At 37.7% G+C, this 22,144-nt stretch overlaps 2 protein-coding genes across 12 annotated transcripts in view; one reads left to right on the top strand and one right to left on the bottom strand.

The window, feature by feature from the left end:
- Sel1l2 (SEL1L2 adaptor subunit of SYVN1 ubiquitin ligase) overlaps positions 1–10,516 on the bottom strand; it is a 130,146-nt gene extending 119,630 nt beyond the window's left edge. Inside the window, 2 exon segments of the mRNA XM_087188648.1 lie at positions 9,680–9,808; positions 10,257–10,516. Of these exon segments, the coding sequence (XP_087044774.1) occupies positions 9,680–9,737 (58 nt within the window). The 5' untranslated portion in view covers positions 9,738–9,808; positions 10,257–10,516.
- An 11,127-nt stretch (positions 10,517–21,643) lies between these two features.
- Macrod2 (mono-ADP ribosylhydrolase 2) overlaps positions 21,644–22,144 on the top strand; it is a 2,157,923-nt gene continuing 2,157,422 nt past the window's right edge. For 7 of the 11 annotated variants that reach the window (XR_015442057.1, XR_015442059.1, XR_015442058.1 and 4 more), the window contains exon 1: positions 21,644–21,974. Coding sequence is in view for 6 of the 11 variants with exons in the window: in XM_087189052.1 (XP_087045178.1) it covers positions 21,929–21,974 (46 nt within the window). In the remaining 5 variants the exon portion in view is untranslated. The remainder of the gene's footprint in view (positions 21,975–22,144) is intronic. The other 4 variants (XM_087189055.1, XM_087189053.1, XM_087189054.1 and 1 more) reach the window with 1 other exon arrangement.

Genomic DNA, 22,144 nt, shown 5'->3' with positions numbered 1-22,144 from the left:
TGATGCCAGGATCAAGGATGTGTATTAGTCCACTGATTGGTTTGGCATAGTTCTGGTGTGGATAATGGGAAGGCCTGCCTTAGGTGTGAGTGCTACCTGCCCTAAGGGCATGTAGCCTGGATAAAATATAAGGGACAGAAAGAGGGCCAGCTTGCCAGTCACTAGTTGCTTGTTGCTTTTACTGCCTCCTGCCTGCCATGAACTGTTTCTCTTCTGTGATACCCTCCGCCATGCCACTCTGCCTTGGAGCCAGTTGATTAAGGACTCAAATCTCTACAAACTGTGAGCTAAAATAAACCTTACCTCCTTTAACTTTGAGTGTCAGGTATTTTGTCTTGGCAAAGAGAAAAGTAAGACAAGATGTTATGCCACAAATTTATGGTGATCATGAGGAAGAAGATGAGATGACAGTTCATCCCTGAAGACAGTCCATCTCAGAATAGACTGAAGTATGACAGTGAGTCAAATAGGTATAATGAGTAGCTAACAGTTGGAACTGTTTGAAATAAAATATTTGTGTAGGAGAAATAAAATAGGAAGGATTGTGAAATCTAAGTACATTGACTTTTGACTAATGGACAAGATGTCAGAATTGTGTTTTGTATAAAAGTAGGTGTTTGAACAGGGGGAAACCATGATTCTGTTTGGGGTATAGGAATATTATTTTTGGCAGTAGTGTATTGTGGATAAGAGTTACAAGTGCAATAGTGTAGAAACTATACTAAAGTGAAATTTTAAATTGAGACAGTAAAAATACGTAGATAAGAGAAATACTGAAGATGTAGAATTGATAGGATTTGGTGAAGGGAAAAAGGAATGAATAAACATAAAGCTTTAGGAGATTTTGGTTCCAGATATAGCTTTATAGAATGACCCCAGGGAAGCAATTTTGCCATTTTGGGCCTCAGACTTATATATGTAAAAATATTGAATTAGAAAATATTTAGGGCATTATAGTTGATGATCATATGATTTTGTGGGTTTATACTTAAGAACTAGGAGGTCAGGGAAGGATAGTTAATGCCATTAACAATATTAAAGCCGTAAGAGAGCAACTAAATTTGAGAAGAAATGTTGAGTTTAAGACATTTGCAAACATTGTTTGTGACCATAATGTAACTGGATATGCAGATTTAGAGATTAGAAAGTCTGAGATCTAGACACACAGGTAAATGAACTGTGGGGTTTATATGTAAAAGAGCAAGAGGGCTAAGAACTGAACTTTGGAGATAGCATTTAAAGGGAAAGTTGAGGAAGACCAACCAGTGAAAGAATAGAGGGAGAGGGAAAAAGAAGATGGTGGATAGTGTCAAATGGTAAGTGGACAGAGGTCAAATGGAGAGACCAGTGAGAGGCCACTAGATTAATCAATGAGGTACTGGTATTCCTTGAGAAAGCAGTTTCAATATACTAGGAGTAGATTTTAGAACCTACTGGGAGAAGGTAAAGAGCTATCTCTAGCAGATAAAATTGTTGGGGTACACATGTGATGAAAACACCTGACCCTTTGTATGGAGATAATAGAGCAAAGTTGGACAAGGACAAGTCAGGGAAGGCACACTGGTGTGGTGAAATAAATCTGATGCAAGGTCATTAATGGGTTTGGCAGAGGAGGTTCCCCTGCTGCCAGGTTCCCTGGCTGAGGGATATCCTCTCCTCACTGATTGCTAGCCTATTAAATGGATCAAAAAACAAAAACAAAAACAAAAACAAAAAACACAGTAGATCTGTATACATAAAACATTGATTAAAGAAATTAAAGATGGCACAAATGGAAAGATATCCTATGCTCATAGATTATAAGGATTAAGGTTGTTAGAATGCCCATATTACCCAAAGCAACCTACAGATTCAGTTCAATCTCTATCAAAATTCCAATGTCATTTTTCACAGAAATAGAAAAAAGTCTTTAAAAAATTTTTATGGAGTCACAAAGAATTCTGAATAGCCAAGGCAATTTTAAGCAAAAAATAAAGCCAGAGGCACCACACTATGAAATTTTAAAATATATTACAAAGCTATAATAATCAAAATAGCATAGTACTGACACAAAAACAAACATACTGAACAATGGAGCAGGATGGAGAGCCTAGAAAAAAAAAATCCACACATTTATGGTCAGTTGATTTTTGATAAAGTGCCAGGAATATACTACAGAAAAGGACAATCTCTCAAAAAAAATAGTAGCATGAAGACTAGATATCCACATGGAAAGGAATTAAATTGAGTTTAGTTAACGACACCTAGAAAGACAGATAAAAATCTGAAATTGCAAAACTACTAAAATTCAACAGAGGAAAATCTTCACAAAATTGCATAATGATTTCTTGGCTATGACCCCAAAACACAGACAACAAAAGCAAAAATACATCAAGGGAATTGAATCAAGTTAAAAATCTTCTGCTTAGCAAAGGAAACAATTAACAGAGTAAAGTGCCAGGGATTTAGGTCAGCGTTTCCACCGCCTGCCTCACAAGCAAAAGGACCCCGGTTCAATCCCCAGTACCAAAAAAAACAAAAACAGAGTAAAAAGAAAACCCACAGATTGAGAGAAAATATTTGTGAACCATATATACAGTCCTTAATTTACATTAGTTTGACTTTATGATGTTATGAAAATGATTTTTCAGTGTATCTGGCGTTTACTGAAATATAGCCATTTTGTAAGTTGAGAAGCATTTGTACATCTGTTAAGTGGCTAATAAAAAAAAAGAAACTCAAACTACTCAATAGCTTGAAAACAAATAACCTGATTTGAGCAAAAGACCTAAGTAGACATTCTTAGAAAGAAGTCAAACAAACAGCCAACACACATATGAAAAAGTACTCATCATCACTAATTGTCAGGGAAATTCAAATTAAATCCTCAATGATACGTCATCTCACACATGTTAGAAAGACTATTATTAAAAAGACAAAGGCAACATTGTTGATGGGGATGTGGAGGAAAGGGAAAACTTGTACACTGTTGATGGGAATGTAAATTGCTATAGCCACTGTGGAAAACAATGGAGATTTCTAAAAAAACTAAAAATAAAATTACCATACGATCCCAATGTACCCTCTATGTATATGTCCAAATGAACAGAAATCTGTATGTTGAAGAAATATCTATATTCCTATTTTCATTACAAATTATTCATTACATTCAAGACATGAAAGCAATCTAAATGTCAAGCAATGGATGAATAAAGAAAATATGGTATATATACAAAACAGAATAGCATTCATCCTTAAAAAAAAGCAGGAAATTCTGTCATTTGCAACAGCCTGAATGAACCTGGTAGAAATCATGCTAAGTAAAATAAGCCAAGTACAGAAAGAAATATTACATCATGTCACTCATATGTGGAATCTAAAAAGTCAAACTCACAGAAGTAGAGAGTAGACTGTTGGTTACCAGAAGCTGGGGAGGAGGAACAGGGAAAAGGGAGACCAATGTCAAAGGGTACAAAGTTTCAGTTAGACAGGAGGAATAAGTTTTAGATATTTATTGCATAGTAAATAGTAATTGATTTTATATTTCAAAATCACTAAAAGGGAACCTTTTGATGTTCTTAGCACAGAAAATATGATAGGTGAGATGGACATGCTAGATTGATTTAATCATTTTACAATGTATTGCATATATCAAAACGTCACATTGTATCCCACAAATATGTAACTATTGTTGATTAAAAAATAACATGAAGATATAAAACTTTTCAGAAGAATTTAAGAGATGAACATAAGAAAAAGCCCTGTATCTTTCAGGAAATTCACAAATGGGAAATACAGCATTTTTTAGTGAGCTGTAATGTAATACAGCAATCAAACTTCTCTCTAGAAGTTTCTCCATAATACCTGCTTTCTTCTGCTTCTCTGAAATGAAAGATGTTCCAAATACTTGCAGTTTATGCTTTCCCTGTTTAGAATTATAACATAAAAGAACTTAATGGAAGCAAAGATAACTTAGAATTCCTTAATTTCCCAAGTTATTCAAAGCAGCACTGAAAACAGCAAGAATTTCTGAAACAGGAGGATATTGACTGCTTGTACTGCTTAGGCTCAGCCTCTTTAGCACATGTCCAAGATTTGGTCTTTATGTGACCTCTTTCTGGACCAGACAGGAACCTAGACAAGATTGCTAGGCTACTGCTTCTTGACCTCATAAATTGATGAGTTACTTGCCCTTTTCAATTGGCATAGAGAGATTCCGGGTGGGTGAGTGTCAGAGAAAGGAGCTCAATGAACTTTTTGTTGTTTTTTTCTAACTGTAGAAGTGCATGGTAATGAGGAAGCACTACCAGAAAGAGAAGATGAAATAGAGGAAATCTTGAGTCCTAGATGATCTAGAGCCAGAACTCAGATATTGCCTTAATTATATATTTTATACTACTTTAAATCAGCAGCTGGTTTAGTAGGGTGATAAAGAAAAAAAAATATTATTGATGTACTTTCATTTTCTGACCCATACCCTTTGGGATAGACTGCTCATCTTTCCCATTATCATTAACTATTTTTATTCTGAGGGTTTATCAAAAGGGAAAAACAATCTCAATAATTGTTTTAGAATTTTCCCTAAATGAATATAGTCAGGGGAAATCACATAGTTATGGCACATCTCTCTGTCTCTCAATATTTTCATATAGATGAAATCAAAGTACAGTGACTATCAAGTGGAAAAATGCATAAAAAGGCAATATAAAAGGTTGCAAGGTGTATGTGAGTGAAAAAATGACAGATCTGTCAGGTAGACGGTAGAAGGGAAGGGAGAGGAAAAATGTGAGAACAAAGGGCTGATTTTATGTATGAATCTTGGGTCTTTTTACGCTAGCTTGAAAAGCAACTGCCTTCTACCCTACTACTTCCCCAGATAAATTTGCAATCAATAAATGATCTGCTGAAACCCCTTCTGTCCCTGCAAAGTGCCACAATCCAGGAAGAGCTCTGTAATCATCATCACTGACTCTATTTTCTCCACTAAAACTATTTTAGAAACAAGGATTTCTGAGACATTAAATTCAGTAGTCACTTGTTGACCCCTATCTCTCCATTCTCTCTGGCTCTTGTCATTACTGGCTATTCCCATCTCTTGGCAGTCACAACTTGACTTCTCTGTTACTATTTTCTCCACCTTTGTTATCCACATCCTCCTATCAGTGCTCACTGCAATTGGTGTAGCTTGAGTCCTCATTGTTTCTTGTTTGGGTCATTCTTTAGCCTCCTGCTGGTTACACTGTCACTAGAGTTATCAGCTAGAAGCCATCCAGTCCTCTACCGCAAAGGTACTGCAAAGGTCATTTTTCTAAGATGTATTTCTAGGAGTAAGTCCTTGAATGACTCCCTGTTGGTTACAGGAGACAGCTCAAACTTCATAGCTTGTTACAGAATCTCTGCCTACCACAGAATCTCTGCCTGCCTATCAGTTGCTACGTTCCTTCTTATACTCTATACACTAAACTGATATACTTCATAGACCATGCTCTTTTATTGCTCTGTGTCTTTGTACTCTATCTGGCCTGAAACGTTCTTGTTCTCCCTTTGATTGTTTGCTTACTAGTCTTTCAAGGTTCAGTTTATATAATTTCCTTCATGAATCTCTTCTGACCATTCCACATACCAGTAGTAGAATTGTCTTGTCCCATATTTGTGCCCTATATTACACCCTACAAATGCTTTTAATTTAATGTGTACCACACTATACAACATGTTTACTTTTGTTTTTCCCTTCAAGACCTTGAGCTGTTCAAGGTAAGGTCTATGTCTTAGATATTTTTGTCTCTCCAATCCTCCTGGCACATAAAGATATTAAATATAATAGTAGTATTAAATATAATTTAGTAGCCTTAAGGATATTCACAAACTTGTGCAATTAGTATCAAAATCAGTTTTGAAATATTTCTATTACCTCTCAAAAATCCTATTTTCATTAACTATAATTTTCCCAATTTCCCCATATCTCCCAGCCCTTAGGTAATCAATCTCTTCTGGACATTTCTTGCATGTGAATTGTGTAATATATGGTCTTATGTGTTTAGATTCTCTTGAGTAAAGTTTTCAAGGTTCATCCATATTGTGCTTTATTTTCTTTTGTTAAATAATATTCCATTGTTTGGATAGAACACTATCCATTTACCAGTGGAAGGATGTTTTGGTTATTTCTGCTTTTGGGCCATTATGAATAATGCTGTCATTTGTATACAAGTTTTGTGTAAATTTATGTTTGCAGTTATCTGGGATGTGTCCTAGAGTAGAACTGCTGGATCATATGGTAACTATAACATTCCAAAGAACTCCCTAACTTTTTCAGTGTTGTGCCATTTTTTAAAACTCGAGGAGGTGAAATTCATGAAACATAAAATTACCCATCTTAAAGTGTACAATTTAGTTACATTTAGAACATTCAAAATGTGGTGCAACCACCACCTCTCTCCAGTTTCAAAACTTCTCAATCAGCCTAGCAGTACACCCTGTACCCCTTAAGTAGTCACTCCCCACTCTTTCCTCCCCCATCTATTGACAGCTGTTAAACTGCTTTCCATCTCTCTGGATCTGCCTATTTTGGCTATTCAATATAATAGGAATCATACAATAGTCAGCTTCTTTTACATAACACAACGTTTTGTATGTATCAGTATATCATTTCTTTTTATGGCTGAATAACTTTCTGTTATATGTGTATACCACATTTTGCTTATCTATTTATCCATTATCAGTATTTGAGTTTTTTTACCTTTTTACTATAATGAATAATGCTCCTAGTAAATATTCATGTGCACAGTTCTCTGTGGACATATATTCTCATTTCTCTTGGGCACATACTTAGTAGTGGACTTAACACATCATACTATTTCCGCAATGACTCTACTATTTTATATTCCCACTGGCATTGTATGACGGTTTTTATTTCTCCACATCTTTGCTGAAAGAAACCACTTCTCTCTCCTTCTCTCCTTTTTTTGTTTTTAGGGGAGTGCTAGAGATGGAACCCAGGGCGACATGCATGCTAGGCAGGTGCTCTACCACTGAGCTACCCACATATCATTTCTTTTGTTTTGTTTTAAAGGCTTTTTAAAACTTTTATGTACAAAGAGCTCTCATGATTTTGTTAATTGGGTGGGTGTTTTGGGTAATTCTTTCATAGAAGGTCACTTTTTGCTATCTAATGAGGCTTACAGTCTTCCTGTACTGATGAAACGCTGGTGGCATGTGTTGAGGTCATATTTCTGAATCAGACCATGCAGGTCTGAGCAGATGTGGCAAGAGTGTGAACTCTGGCTGAATTTTCACAGCTGGTTCCAGTAGTCCTGTTGGCGACCCATCTTCCTTTCAGGAGTGCAGTGAGGCAAAGTGTTTCATTTGTTGATTATAGACATTCTTATGAACATGATGTAATTTATCATCCTGGTTTTGGTTTTTATCTCCTTAAAGTCCAATGATGTTGAATTATCTTTCATGTGCTCAGCTATTTATACATCTTCTTTGGAGAAATGTCCATTCAATTTCTTTGGCCATCCTCAAATTGAGTTGTCATTTTGTCGATGACTTCTAAGACTTCTTTAAATATTCTGAATACTAAATGCTTGCTGGATATATGAGTTACAAAATTTGTCCCCCCATTTTTTGTTGTGATATATTTTGAAGCACAAAAGTTTTTTATTTTGATTTTCAGTTTATCTGTTTTTTTAAATTTTTGCTTGTGCTTTTGGTGGCATATCTAAGAAATCATTGCCTAATCCAAGGTCAAGATTTATTTTCATATATTTAAAAAATTTCAAAGGCTTAAGCTTATCTTTAGGTCTTTGATTCAATTTGAATCAATTTGTGTATATGGTGTATGAGGTAGCTGTTCAAAAATTCTTTTCCATGTGACAATCCAGATGTCTTAGCTCCATTTATTGAATATAGTGTTCACCCCCCCACCCCTACAACACAACATTGAGTTCTCTTGGCATGCTTATTGAAGTAAATAAATGTGAGGGTTTGTGATCTGTATGTCTATCCTCATGCCAATAGTACACTTTGTGTGTGTGTGTGGGGGGGGCAATAGTGGGGATTGAACTGAAGACCTTGCACTGAGCTATATCTCTGGCTTTTTTTCTTTAATGAAAATTTTTTCAGACAAATCTTGCCAAGTTGCCCAGGCTGCCCTTGAACTTGTAATTTTCCTGCCTCACTTGCCTCAGCCTCCTGAGTAGCTGGGGTTACAGGCAGGTACCACTATGTCCAGCTCACATTTTCTTGATTACTGTAGCTTTATGGTAAGTTTTAAAATTGGGAAGTTTAAGTCTTCCAACTTTTACTTTATTCTCTTCAGTATTACTATAAATGAGATTTTTAAAAATTCAATTTTGGGTTGGCTTATTGCCTACTCTATAGAAATAAAATTAATTTTTGTACATTGATCTTTTATCAGGCAACCTTGCCAAATTTATTTATTTATATTGGGACTTGGCACTGACCTACAGCCTTAGATCTTTTTAAATTTTTTTATTTTGAGACAGAGTCTTTCTAAGTCTCTAAATTTCCCAGACTAGGTGCAAACTTGTGATCCTCCTGCCTCAGCCAGAGTGCTGGGTTTACAGGAGCACACCATTATACCTGGCTTGTTTAGTAGTTCTAATAGTTTTGTAATGAGTGTTTTAAGATTGTATAAAAAGCCATGTCATCTGTGAATAGCAATGATTTTACTTCTTCCTTTCCAATCTTGATGTCTTTTATTTTGTTGTTGTTGTTGTTGTTTTTGCTAATCTCCATGGCTGGAATTCTAGTACAATGGCAAAAGTGAGTATATTTATCTTATTCCTGATTTTAAGAGAAATGCATTTTTTCCATCATTAAATAAACATAGTTGTGAGTTTTTCTGAGGATGTGAGATTCTTATTATTTTGTCAAATTTTTGGCATTGATTTAGATAATCATATGATCTTGTCTTTTATTCTATTGATATAGCATGTTACATTAATTTTCAGGTGGTAAGCAAACTTTGCATTCCTTGACTGAGTCCAAATAAATATTCTTTAAATTGAATATGTATTGGTAACTAAATTTTTATATTGGTAATTAAATTTTGTGAGGATTGTGTAAAATTAACTGAAGAAGTGAACAGGGAAACAGACTGGAAAACGATTTCCTTTTTTCAGGCAATAACTACTTAGGAAATATTAAAACTTTGGAAGTAGAGTTGTTATTGTACAAAGTTTTAAAAACAATATAAATTCTGCCAGGCAGAGTGATACCTACCTGTAATCCCAGCTACTAGGGAGTCTAAGGTAGGAGAGAATTCCAAGTTAGAGGCCAGCCTGGGCAATTTAGTGAGATTGTGTCTCAAAAAAAAATAATGATTATGGTACTTTTTCATGCTTTATGTCTTACACATTTCCTTTAAAGTCCTTTTTTTCCTTTCCTTTCCTTTAAAGTCCTTTTTTCCTTTTACAATGCTCAACAACCTCTTCCTAATAGTTCTACTTTATAAAAGTTACTGTAATGCTTTCCTGATAGATTTTTTGTCTGTCTGTCTCTCCCATATACACACCAATCACCGTAATCAAGTGTTACCCTAAATGAGTACTTGTACAAAAATGGTGTTAATTGGGAGTATAGTCAAGTTACTGTTGATTTTCTAATTGGCTTAAGGCCTTTAGTGCTGTTAGAGCAAAAAGACCCTTATAGAGAATGTAAATATTGAAAAACTTACTTTTAATTGTGACCCCAAGAATTATCAGTATCTCTATCAACCAGTTCAAGAGCTTCATCTCCTAAGCAGATCCTCTTCACTGTAACACAGGCAAAACTAGGTGGCTGGCCCGGAAGCTTCTTCTCAGGTCTGAGAGATTCAGGACATAGTTGCTAAGTAACTTAGTTATAAGAATGAGGCAGCTAACTGGAGAGAGTAGGCTGCAGGAAGGAACTATACCTGGTCTGCTATTCCCCTGGCTGGACAGAAAATTTAAGCTTGAAAATTTAGGAAGGATATACTCTGTTACAAAAAAAGAGTAAAGGGCAGGACTGGGGATTTAGCTCAGTGGTTCTGGCGCCTGCCTCTCAAGCACAAGGTCTGATCCCCGGTACCAAAAGCAAAAAAACAAACAAAAAAAAGAAAAGGGCTAGAAATTTAATTTGTGTAAGTCCATATTAATATTCAACTGTGTTCAGAGTTGCTGGAAGTTCATATTTTCTTGTTACCTCTAGAGATATATACTATCCACATTTTGTTACTATAACGAGATACCTGATGTGGGGTAAATATAAAAAAGAGGTTTATTTTCACTCACAGTCCTGAAGGAGCAAGGCCTAGGGGCCACATTAAGTGGTGGCCTTCTGTTTGACAATCCTGAAGTGGAGCAGGGTATCCTGTGGCAGCAAGACACAGGGAGTGCACTTGTGTATGGCTCCTCTGGTCTCTCCCTTTTCTTGTAAAGCCACCAGGATTCAATCACGGGGCCTCCACCCTAATGACGTCATCTAATTCTAATTGTCTCGTAAATGTTCCCCCTCTAAACGCCATAGTTGGAATAAGTTTCCACTTTTTAAAAACCTCACTATGGTGATTAAATTTTAACACATGAACCCGTGAGTTACACACAAACCATATTGAAACAATAGCAAAGTATAAGCTGAGCTTATGTGAACACAGCGAAGTAGTTGCGGTGACATTCTTTTAGCTAATATCCTCTAAGCTATGGTGGACCAAAAACACATGGTCCAAGTCTGCTTTGCTGTAAAGCTGGATGAAAATGTATAGCCTCTGTTTAAATTAGGAACTGAAGAAGTTTTACTGGGGCAAAGGCAAACAAAGAATGTTAAGGCTGCTTTCTTTACGACTTCAAACTATGTGGGAATTTCACAGATGAGTATCTTCAGAACAATCAGAGAAAGCAAAATGAATATTTAGGGAAAAGCACAGAATTATTAAAATATCTGAAGAATGGAGAAATTTGAGAAATTATTTTTAAAATATATCCAACTTTTACACTGTTTAAGTAATTACTTCAGAAACAAACATTTTATTATCATGAATTTACATGTTTACTCTCTTTACTAGTTTCCTATTGTCGTGTTAATAAATTAACACAATTTTAGTGGGTTAAAACAAAAGACATTTATTTTTACAGTGCTGAGGGCCAGAAATCCACAAAGATTCTTACAGGGCTAAAGGGGCTGTTTCCTTCTGGAGGCTCCAGGCAAGAATCCTTTTTTGTGCTGGAGGAGGGTGTGCTGGGAGTTGAACACAGGGCCTTGCACATGCATATTTGTGAATACATTTAGGACCCATTGACATAATCCAGGACAATCTCCCTATTTCAAAATCCTTAATCTCATCTGAAGGGTCTCTTTTGCAAGATAACATAACATTCATGGGTTCCAGAGATTAGGACCTGGATATCTTTGACATCATATTCAGCCTACCACAGTGCCTGATGTGTTTTTCCTTTCACCAAAGGACTTCAAAATGGGGTAGTCATAACTTCCATACTTCTTAAAATTGCATAAAAATAATTTATTCAAACTATTTCAAATGTCCTTAAATATCTTCAAATAATCTTTTTTCATTCCTCATTTAAATCCATAATTATCAGCATTTTCAGCAGATAAGGTTGCTTCCTACTTTTACTGAAATTGAGGCCATTTAACTTTCTACATTCTTCCTTTTTGTTTAGAAATATCTTTGAATCTCTGCCCATTTGTTCTTTTCTTAATTCACTCTAAAGATGAAATACCCTTCTTAAATTCTAAGTCCAGTTCTTCTCCTTTCACTTGATTTTGTCCACTTGCACTTTTTCTAGTATCAGTCTAACATTTACCATTCTTTCTTCTTTTTTTTTTTTTGTGTGTGTGTATGTGTTTCAATCCTTTTTATCACCATCCTTCTCCGTAATTTAAATACTCGAGTCACATCTTTTAGAAAGTCTTTCCCTGGACTCTGGATCCTTTTATCTTTCATCTACTCTACTTTAATTTCAGCCCTTGCCTATCTCAAAAGAATAGTTTATAATCACTACTTCAGGTTTTTGCCTCCAATTTTTTCTTCAACTGCTTATTTTTATTTTCACTAATTTATCTAGACTATAAGTCCAATGATATTTTCTCAGTTCTCATCTTACTTTATCTCTGTGAGACATCTGATATTTATACCACAAACACCTTGGAAATATATTATTGGTTTCTATGAAAATTAAATTACAATTACTGTGTCCACAGTCTTGAACTCAACCTCTCATTCTTCTCTTGTTCTCTCATTCATATTTTGATGCCTACTCTATGTCAAAATTGAATTGTAACTCTTTTTGAATCATTCATTGATTTTATTTGTTATTTTTTTAAAGTTTCATATTAAAGTTAGGGCCTCTACAAAGTACTCCCTTCTATTCAGATGTTCTCTTCCTTAGTGTTGCCAATACTTCTCTATGGATGCTCACCTCACATAATTAATTTTTTAATTTATTCAATAAATACTTATTGAGAGTCTATAATGTGTTAGGTATTGTACTGCTTTTTGCAGATGGAAATCAAAAAGTATATTCCTGTCCTTAGGGAGTTAAAAGTCCAGAGTGACTATTTTGTTAATATTGATAGTAATGAAAAGTCACAAAATTTAAATGTAAAATTATGAACTATAAAAAGTGCTTTACAGGAAAATGACGACTGAGGGCAGAGAAAAGGGAAACGGAGTGTAGAGGTCAAGTGGAAGTCAAGGAAAGCTTTGTGAGAGGGTGATGTTTAAATTGAAATGAACTAAATAAGGCACAGTGACAACATGAGAAAAGGCTATATGGTGGGGAAAAGGTCTGTCCAAGGAAATGAAAAGCTCTCTGGGTTGGTATGGCTGGAAGCAGAGACTGGGTGTGAGTGGGGTGTGAGTCATGGTATAAGATAAGGCTAGATTAGTAGGTGATGACCACACTATTCTTTTTTTTTAATTACTTAAATTCTTTTATTGGTACATTTTAGGTATACAACACATTTACATTTCTCATTGGGAACTTGTACCTTTACATGATGCATCTTAGTTCTTATTTTTACCCCATTCCTAGCCCTCCCTTCACCCCTCCACCCTTCCCTATTTACAAAGACTTTATTTCCATTTTTTCCATTTCTCATCATTTTTCCTTTCCCTTCTTTCCTTTCCCCTGCCCCTCCCACTACCCCTACCCCTTTGGACCTTTTCTTCCTATTTTACATTATCGATTATTCATTCTAATCATTGGTACATTTTAGGTATACAATATAATGACATTCATCATTGGAAATTTGCACCTTTACATAATCTCTCTTGGTTTGTATTTTTCACCCTTGCCCAGCCCTCCCTTCAACCCCTCCAGTCCTCCCTATTTACAAAGATTTTGTTCCTATTTTTCCATTTTCTCATATTAATGCCATTCCCTTCTATCCTTTCCCCTAGCCCTTCCACTTCCTTCCCCTTTGCCCCTTTTCTTCCTATTTCACATTACCTATTATACATTTAGTCCTTATTTACACTTTCAGTTTCTCACACCAGAGAAACTATTCGGAATTTATACATGTATGTCCTATTTATTTCACTTAAGAGTATCGCCTCAATGTGCATCCACTTAGGTATAAATGTCTCTAATTTCTCATTTTTTATGGCTGAGTAGTACTCCATTTTATTAAAAAAAAAAACACATTTTCTTTATCCGGTCTCCAGTTGATGGGCATTTGGGCTGTTTCAAAGTTTTAGCTATCACAAGTTGTGCTGCTATGAACATGGGTGCACATATATCACTGTGGTATGATTCTTTTAATTCTTTGGGGAAGATCCCCAGCAGTGGAATAGTGGGGTCAAATGGGACTTCCAGTCCTAGTTCTTTGAGGTATCTCCATACTGATTTCCACAGTGGTTGCACCAGTCTACACTCCCACCAGCAATGGAGCAGGGTTCCTCTTTCCCCACACCCCTGTGAGCATTTGTTATTGGTTGATTTCATGATAGCAGCCATTCTTTCTGGAGTGAAGTAGAATCACAGCGTTGTTTTCATTTGCATCTCTCGAATGCCCAGTGATGTTGAACATTTTTTCATGTATTTATTTGCTATTTCTACTTCCTTGTCTGAGAAATGTCTGTTCATTTCAGATGCCCATTTTCGGATTGGGTCTTTAAATTTGAGAGGTCTGATCTTTTTAAGTTCTTTATAGATTTGAGATAGTAGACCTTTGTCTGAGGAAAAGCAGGTGAAGATTTTTTCCCACATTGTGGGTTGTCTCTTCACAGTGCTGGTGGTTTCTCTTGCTGTGCAGAAGCTTTTTAATAAGAAGAGATCCCACTTGTTGATTGTTTGTGCTAGTTCATGGGCAACTGAGGTTTTGTTCATAAAATCTTTTCCTACAGTAATGTCTTCAAGAGTTCTACCTAACCTCTGTTAGAGCCGGCTCAGCATTTCTATTTTAATATTTAGATCTTTAATCCATTTTGATTTTAGTTTAGTGCATGGTGAGAGATACAGGTCTAGTTTTAATCTTTGGCAAGTTGAAACCCAATTTTTCCAGCACCATTTATTAAAGAGGCTATCTTTCCTCCAGTGAGGATGTTTGGCTCCTTTGTCAAACATGAGGTGGCTGAGTGTGTCTGGAGTTGTTTCTGCATCTTCTAATCTGTTCCACTGGTCCTCAGGTCTGTTTCTTTGCCAGCACCATGCTGTTTTTATCACAGTAGCTTTGTAGTATAGTTGGAAGTTGGGGATTGTGATACCCCCTGCCATGTCTCTGTTGCCTAGAATTGCTTTTGCTATTCTGGGTCTCTTCTTGTTCCAAATGAATTTTTGGATTGTTTTCTCAAGGTCAATGAAGTATGCTGCTGGGATCTCAATTGTAATTGCATTAAATCTATATAGCAATTTTGGAAGTATGGCCATTTTCACTATACTAATCCTTCCTACCCAGGAGCAGGGCATGTCTGTCCATTTTCTGATATCCTCTTCAATTTCTTTTTTCAAAGTGCCATAGTTTTCAGAGAAGAAGTCTTTGATTTCTTTCATTAGGTTGATTCCTAGGTATTTCAGTTTTGTGGATGCTATTGTGAAAGGAATTATTTGCCCTATTTCTCTCTCAGTGAGTCTGTTATTCCTGTAGAGGAAAGCTATTGATTTTTATGTGTTGACCTTGTAACCAGCTACTTGACTGAATTTGGTTTTTAAGTCTAGAAGACTTTTGGTGGAGTTCTTGGGGTATTCTATACATAGCATCATGTCATCTGCAAATATTGACAATATGACTTCTTCATTACCTATTTTTATTCCTTTTATTTCTTTCTCTTGTTTAATTGCTGTGGCTAATGTTTCCAAAGCTATATTGAACAAGAGTGGTGATAGGGGACATCCTTGTCTTGTTCCTGATTTTAGTGTGAAGGATTTCAGATTTTGACCATTTAGTATGATACTGGCTGTTGGTTTTTCATAGATGGCTTCTATCAGTTTGAGGTAGAGACCATCTATTCCAATTTTTTGTAGGGTTTTTATCATAAATGCATGTTGGATTTTGTCAAATGCTTTTTCTGCATCTATGGAGTTAATTATATGGCTTTTGTCCTTGGCTCTATTGATATAGTGTATTACATCAGTTGATTTGCATATGTTGAACCATCCCTGCATCCCTGGGATGAATCCCACTTGATCAGGGTGTATGATCTTCTTGATGATCTTCTGCATTCTATTTGCCAGTATCTTATTAAGGATTTTTGAGTCTATGTTCATTAGTGAGATTGGCCTATAGTTCTCCTTTTCAGTTGGGTCTTTCTCTGCTTTGGGGATCAAGGTGATGCTTGCTTCCAGGAATGAATTTGGGAGTATTGCTTCCCTTTCAATTTCATTGAAGAGTTTAAACAGTAGTGGCAGCAGTTCCTCTCTAAATGTCTTGTAGACGTCAGCAGTGAAGCCATCAGGGCCCGGGCTTTTCTTAGTTGATAAGTTTTTCATTACATTTTCAAATTCATTGATTGATATTGCCTTGTTTAGAATTTTTAAGTCTTCTTTGTTCAACTTTGGTAATTCATATGTATCTAGGAATCTGTCCAGTTCTTCTGTGTTGTCCATCTTATTGGCATATAGGTTCTGGAAGTAGGTATGGATGATCCTCTGGATTTCTGCTGGGTCTGTTGTAATTTCACCCTTTTCATTCCTAATTGCACGGATTTGGCCCTTTTCTTTCCTTTTTCTGATAAGTTTGACTAAGGGTGCGTCAATCTTGTTGATTCTTTCGAAGAACCAACTCATGGCTTCATTGATTTTTTGTATGGTTCTCTTAGTCTCCATTGCATTGATTTCTCCTCTGATCTTTATAATTTCCTCCCTTGTATGAACTTTGGGTTTGTCCTGCCCTTCTTTTTCTAGAAGCTTGAGGTTCAGCATCAGGTTAATTGGGCTCGCTCTGTTTTCCTAACATGCGTATTCACTGCTATGAATCTCCCTCGTAAGACTGCTTTCATTGTGTCCCATAGATTCCAATATGTTGTATTGTCATTGTCATTTAATTGAAGGAACTGTCTGATTTCTTCTTTAATTTCCTCTGTGACCCATTGATTATCAGAAGTGTACTGTTCAATTTCCACATTTATGAAATTTTTCCAGTTTCTTTTGCTGTGGATCTCCAATTTCATCGCACTGTGGTCTGATAATATACAGGGAATAACTTCAATTCCTTTGCACTTACTTAAACATGTTCTATTGCAAGTATGTGGTCTATTTTGGAGAATGAGCCATGTGTAGCTGAGAAGAATGTGTATTCTGATTTTGTGGGGTGGAAGACTCTATAAACATCTGTTCATTTGTTCAAGAGTTTGATTGAGTTCTAGTATTTCATTACTTGTTTTTAGTGTACTTGATCTATCTATTTGTGACAGTGGGGTATTGAGGTCCTCCACTACTATTTTATTAGTGCATATATGACTTTTCATGTCCATTAGTATTTGTTTTATATAGTTGGGTGCACTAGTATTTGGTGCATAGATATTTATGATTGTCATCTCTTCCTCTTGGATTCTTCCCTTTACAAGGATGTAGTGTCTTTCTTCGTCTCTCTTAATCAGTGTTGGTTTGAAATCTACTTGATCTGCAAAGAAGATATCTACTCCTGCTTTTTTTTGGGTTCCTGTCACATGGAGTATTGTTTTCCACCCTTTAACTTTCATTCTATGAGTTTCATTTTGAATTAAGTGTGTTTCTTATATGCAGCATATTGTTGGATTTTGCTTCTTGACCCATTCTGCCAGTCTATTTCTTTTGATTGGTGAATTGAGATCATTAACATTGATGGTTATAACTGAAACATATTGACTTATCATTATCATGACTTTTTCTTTTTGTTGGGTTCTCCCCCTTTACATTTAATTTCTTGTCAAGCCAGATAGGTTCATTCTACTTTGCTTCCTGGGGTTGTGATCCTCAGTGTCTATTCCTAGGATATTGTATAAAAGTTTTAGGAGTGCTGGTTTGGTATTCATGAAGTTCCTAAGGTGCTCTTTGTCATGAAAGTATCTTATTTCTCCTTCAATTTTGAAAGATAGCTTTGCAGGGTACATTAATCTGGGTTGGAGCCTGTTTTTTTTTAGGGCTTGGAATATGTCACTCCAAGCTCTTCTTGCCTTGATGGTTTGTGTTGAGAAGTCTGCTGTGATTCTGATGGGCTTTCCTTTGTATGTGATTTGTTTCTTTTCTCTAACTGCTTGCAGAACTTTGTTCTTCTGTTGAGATTCTGGAATCTTAACAATTATATGCCTATGTGTAGGTTATTTTTTGATCAAGGCTATTTGGAGTCCTATATGCCTCACTTATCTGTATGTCAAGTTCTTTTCCCCTGCTTGGGAAGTTTTCTGCCATTACTTCTGTGAAAAGTTTTTTATGTCATCTGCACTCTCTCCTGTTCCTTCATTGCATCCAATCAGTCTAATGTTATTCTTCTTTGCATCGTCTAGCAGCTGCTGGATTGATTTCTCATGTTCCCTTACAATTTTGAAGCAATTTTTGTTTTTCTGGTCACTAATTGCAATCTTATCTTCTGTATCTGAAATTCTGTCCTCACATTGGCTCATTCTGCTGTGTAGACTTTCAATGGAGTTTTTCATGTCCTGGAAATCTATTTGCATTTGTTTTATAGATTCCATTTGTTTCTTATGTTGGGATTCCATCATGTTCCTCAGCTCCTCTCTAGATTTATTAATCATGTCTTGCACTATGAGCACATTCTCTGCTGTTATCTGAGAAATTATTTCTGATTTCATTTTTTCCAGATCCCCTTTTTTTGCCATTTCCGTGGTCCAGGTGGTTGAATATCAGAGTGTTCCATCTCATTCCCCTTTGGGGTTGCTGTAGGTGATCTGGAAGTCTGGTTTTGAAACTTATTTACGTGTCTTCTCATTTCAGCCCGGGGAGGGGGGATGGTGCTGTTGGCACCCATGAGGCTCACCTCATCTGAGCTGCCAGAGGTCAGACAGTGCCCCAAAAGCCCCTTCCTCTGGGCTGGGAGTGGTGGGCTTGATGGTCTATTCTTAATGATTTAATTGTTATAAGAAGTCTATATTAGTCAAAATGCTAGGCTACTATACCAAAATATCATAGACTTAAAAAACAGAAAGTTATTTTCTTGCAGTTCTGGAAGCTGAAAGTCTGAGATCGGGTGATAACATGGTAAGGTCCTATTGAGTGTCTTGTTGATGTTTGGCTTCTCTGTGTCCTCATATGGCAGAGAAAGAGTGCGGGAGGGAGGGAAACAGATCTCCTTCCTTTTATAAGACCAAGGTCCTGTGAGATTGGGGCCCTACCTTATAATGCCATTTAACTTTAATTACCTCCTAAAGACATTCTGGGGAGGAAACACAATTTAGTCCACAGCAGAGGCCTGTAGAAATCACTGAATGATTTTTATCAGTAAGATGACATGATCACGTTTGACAAGACAACCTTAGATGCAGTGTAGAGAATGGACAGAAAAAGTGCAAAAGCAGACATGAAGTCTATTTATGAAGTCTTTGCAATGGTGTAGTTCAATTCAAACTGATGTTGCCAGACTTGGTGGTCCATTCCTGTAATGCCAGGTACTTGGGAGGATGGCTAAAGTGGGAGGATCAAAAGTTTGAGGGGAGCCTGGGTAATTTAGAAAGAGCTTATCTCAAAATAAAAAATGAAACAGGCTGAGGATATGCTCAGCCTTCCTTGGGCTCAATGTCCAGGAACACCCCCTACCCTCCACAGTTCTGATTGAGCTTACTGTAACGCTATGAAAAAGTAGAGTGATTTAGGCTTATATAGGAGGTCTAGAATTATATATAGAAAAATTTGATCTGAGTGCAAAAGAAAAAAGGAATTACAAAAAAGAAAAATTGAGCTGATACAGCAGTTTGCTTGCTATGAGCATGAAGTTCTAAGCTGTACCAGTAATGGTGCTCAGGTTTCTAGACTGTTGAACTGAATGAGTGATGAAGCCATTCACAGAGACAATGAAAACGACAGAGGATTAAGTGTGGGCCGCAGATCACAAGCTCCATTTGGTACCTGGTATATTTTAAGTATTTTTGAGACATTAAATATTTAACACTTTTAAACAATAATGATTATTTTTGTCGGAGATGAATACCAAATGCTGTCTAAACACTGGTGCCTTAACACAATGAAAGTTCCAATTCTTTGAAATGACAGAGAAGAAGAGATAACCAATAGCTTAATGGCCCTAAGAAAACATAGGTGAAAGGATTGGCACTAGATGGAAGTGTAAACAACTTCCCTCTCCTTCTCAATAGGAAGCTGCCTGATATGAGGCACCTTCCTATAGACACTTTGTATTTAGCATTTCAAATAAGAACTCAGTTATATTTCCCCCAAAACATGCTCTTGAATTGCTGTATTAGTCTGTTTTGCATTACCTCAAGGAAACACCTGAGACAGGCTTCTCATGAAGTAAAGAGAAGTTTATTTTGTCTGATGGTTCCAGAGGTTCAAGACCAAGATTGGGCAGCCGCATTGGTTTGGGCCTCTGGTAATGTTGGCACATCATGAGGAGAGTGTGTGGCAGAGCAAACTACTGACATCTAGAGGCAGGAAGCAGCCAGAGACTGAGACAGGATTTCCACAATCCCATTTGAGGGTGCACCTTTACCTTCACCTAAGGGTCTCCTGCTAGGCTCCACATCTTAAAGGTCCCCCATGGCCCAACAGTGCCATCCCAGGAAACAAGCTTTCATACTTGGACCTCTGGGGATCACTACCGATATGCAAATCATTGTATTTGCATGTTATTAATTGTTACTCTCTCCCTGTTTAATAATGAAATTTCATCTTATTTCTGCACCTTACTCCCCAAATCTATTCTATTACCAATTTTTATTGATGTTTGAATCAAGGCCTTCCTGCTAGTTCCATTGTCAATAAAGGAATGTGTATTTTTATTACTATGTCAAATGTCACTTCCTTCTTGAAGCTTTCCTAATTTGTCCCAGCAAATAAATTTTTATATATTTCACAGTATTAAAAGAAAAAGAAGGCCGGGGATTTAGCTCAGGGGAGCTGCCGCCTGCCTCGAAAGCTCAAGGTCTTGAGTTCGAGCTCCGGTACCAAAAAAAAAAATTATTACTTTATATCATGTTTTGAATCTTATGATAGTGTCCCATTACTCAAAATATTCCATGCTTTCTAATTCTTAATGAGAACTTTTATTTTCTTTTATTATTATTATTTAAAAAGTGTTCCAAATAATTACTTGCCCAACATATAACCGCGAATTGCCAAACCAACCTAAATTTACCACTTTCACCAAATCAGTCTAGTGAATTGTCTGATATTTAGAAACAATAAATTTGGGAGGAGGGGACCAGACTTCTTCCCAATTCTGGGTCATTCTACTTGTGTGGTGGACTTTCCTGTCATACAAATTTCCGAACCTGGATAGATTATTATTTCCCAGAATCAAGCCACCCTTTGAGCCACTGCCTTAACCTGAAAAAGTTGGTAAAGCAGCAATAAGATAACCAGGCTCTGGTTAGCACTTGAGATTTGCTCTGATGTAAGACTTGCTTCCAATGTAACATTTTGGTTGTCTACAACTTCCTAGTTCTTAAAACACTTGGGAAGGCCAGTTTACCTTCGTTCTTTCCAAACTTTACTGAATTTCAACGAAATCTGTAATTTTTACTAGGAGGTCGAGCAGCCAATTGCATATGGTCTGGAATGGTTTCCCCAATCCTTTCACTTATTTTGGTCTTACTGCCCACAAGGAGGAAAGCTGGTAAAATCCGTTTGGATCGGCAGTTTGAGAAGCAGGGGCAATTCTTTTCAGTTGCATTGTCTCCTCCCACTTGCACATACATCCTAGGTTTCTGGAGACAGCTTTCGCCAGCTCCCGAAGCACCTGGTCGGCTCATCTAGCCCCACAAGCCACGAGCCCCGGTCCTCCTGGAGCTGTGAAGCCAGCTGGAAGCACCGCCCACCTCCACTCCTCTTAAGCGTGGGGTCCACGGCCCGCCTCCGTCGCGAGGCTACCTCCAGCCCCTCGCGCCCTGGCCCCGCCCCCTACAGCTCCCTAACGTCCTCGGCGGCCTGCCCGAGCCTGCGCCTGCGCCTGCGCCCTGAGGCCGAAGTTGGGGCGCGCCTTGGCTGGAACGGGGAGAGCGGCGGGCAGTGCAGCCAATGGGAGGCGGCGCTGCCTAGCGGCTGGGAGGCGGGGCCTGCGCGGGTGTTAGGTTAGCGCGAGGCGTGACCTAGTTGACAGGCTCTGAGGTGCTGCTGTGGCGGCGGCCGCCGGGTTGAGGCGGGTAGGAGCCGTAAGCCCAGCGCGGGCTGAGGGAGGAGGGCGGTGACTGAAGAGCGGCAAGCAGCGCGGGACGCAGAGCCTCTTTCACTTTTTCCCTTCCGAGTGCCCCCCTCTCATCTCTCGCACTCCACACACACCCTGTTTGCCCGTGAGCCTGGGGAACTTGCAGCTTAAAGCCAGCCACCCCCACGGCAACATGTACCCCAGCAACAAGAAGAAAAAGGTGTGGAGAGAGGAGAAAGGTAACCGGCCCATCGGTTCCCGGGGCGCGGGTGGGGGGGGGCTGGGGGGGGGGTCCCTCTGACCGGTGCCGCCTCCTCCCGTGTCCGTGTGTACACTCGGGCACACGCTCGCACGCCGGCGGGCACGCGCGCCCTCACCTGTCGCTCGCTCCCGCGCGGCCCCTCTCTGC

The sequence above is a fragment of the Heterocephalus glaber genome, unplaced genomic scaffold (genome assembly GCF_053883595.1).
Source record: "Heterocephalus glaber isolate CG9 unplaced genomic scaffold, H.glaber_assembly_v1.0 deba00001532, whole genome shotgun sequence".
Lineage (NCBI taxonomy): Eukaryota > Metazoa > Chordata > Mammalia > Rodentia > Bathyergidae > Heterocephalus > Heterocephalus glaber.
Note: the sequence above shows the minus strand (reverse complement) of the source record. Positions and strands in the feature narration are given on the sequence as shown.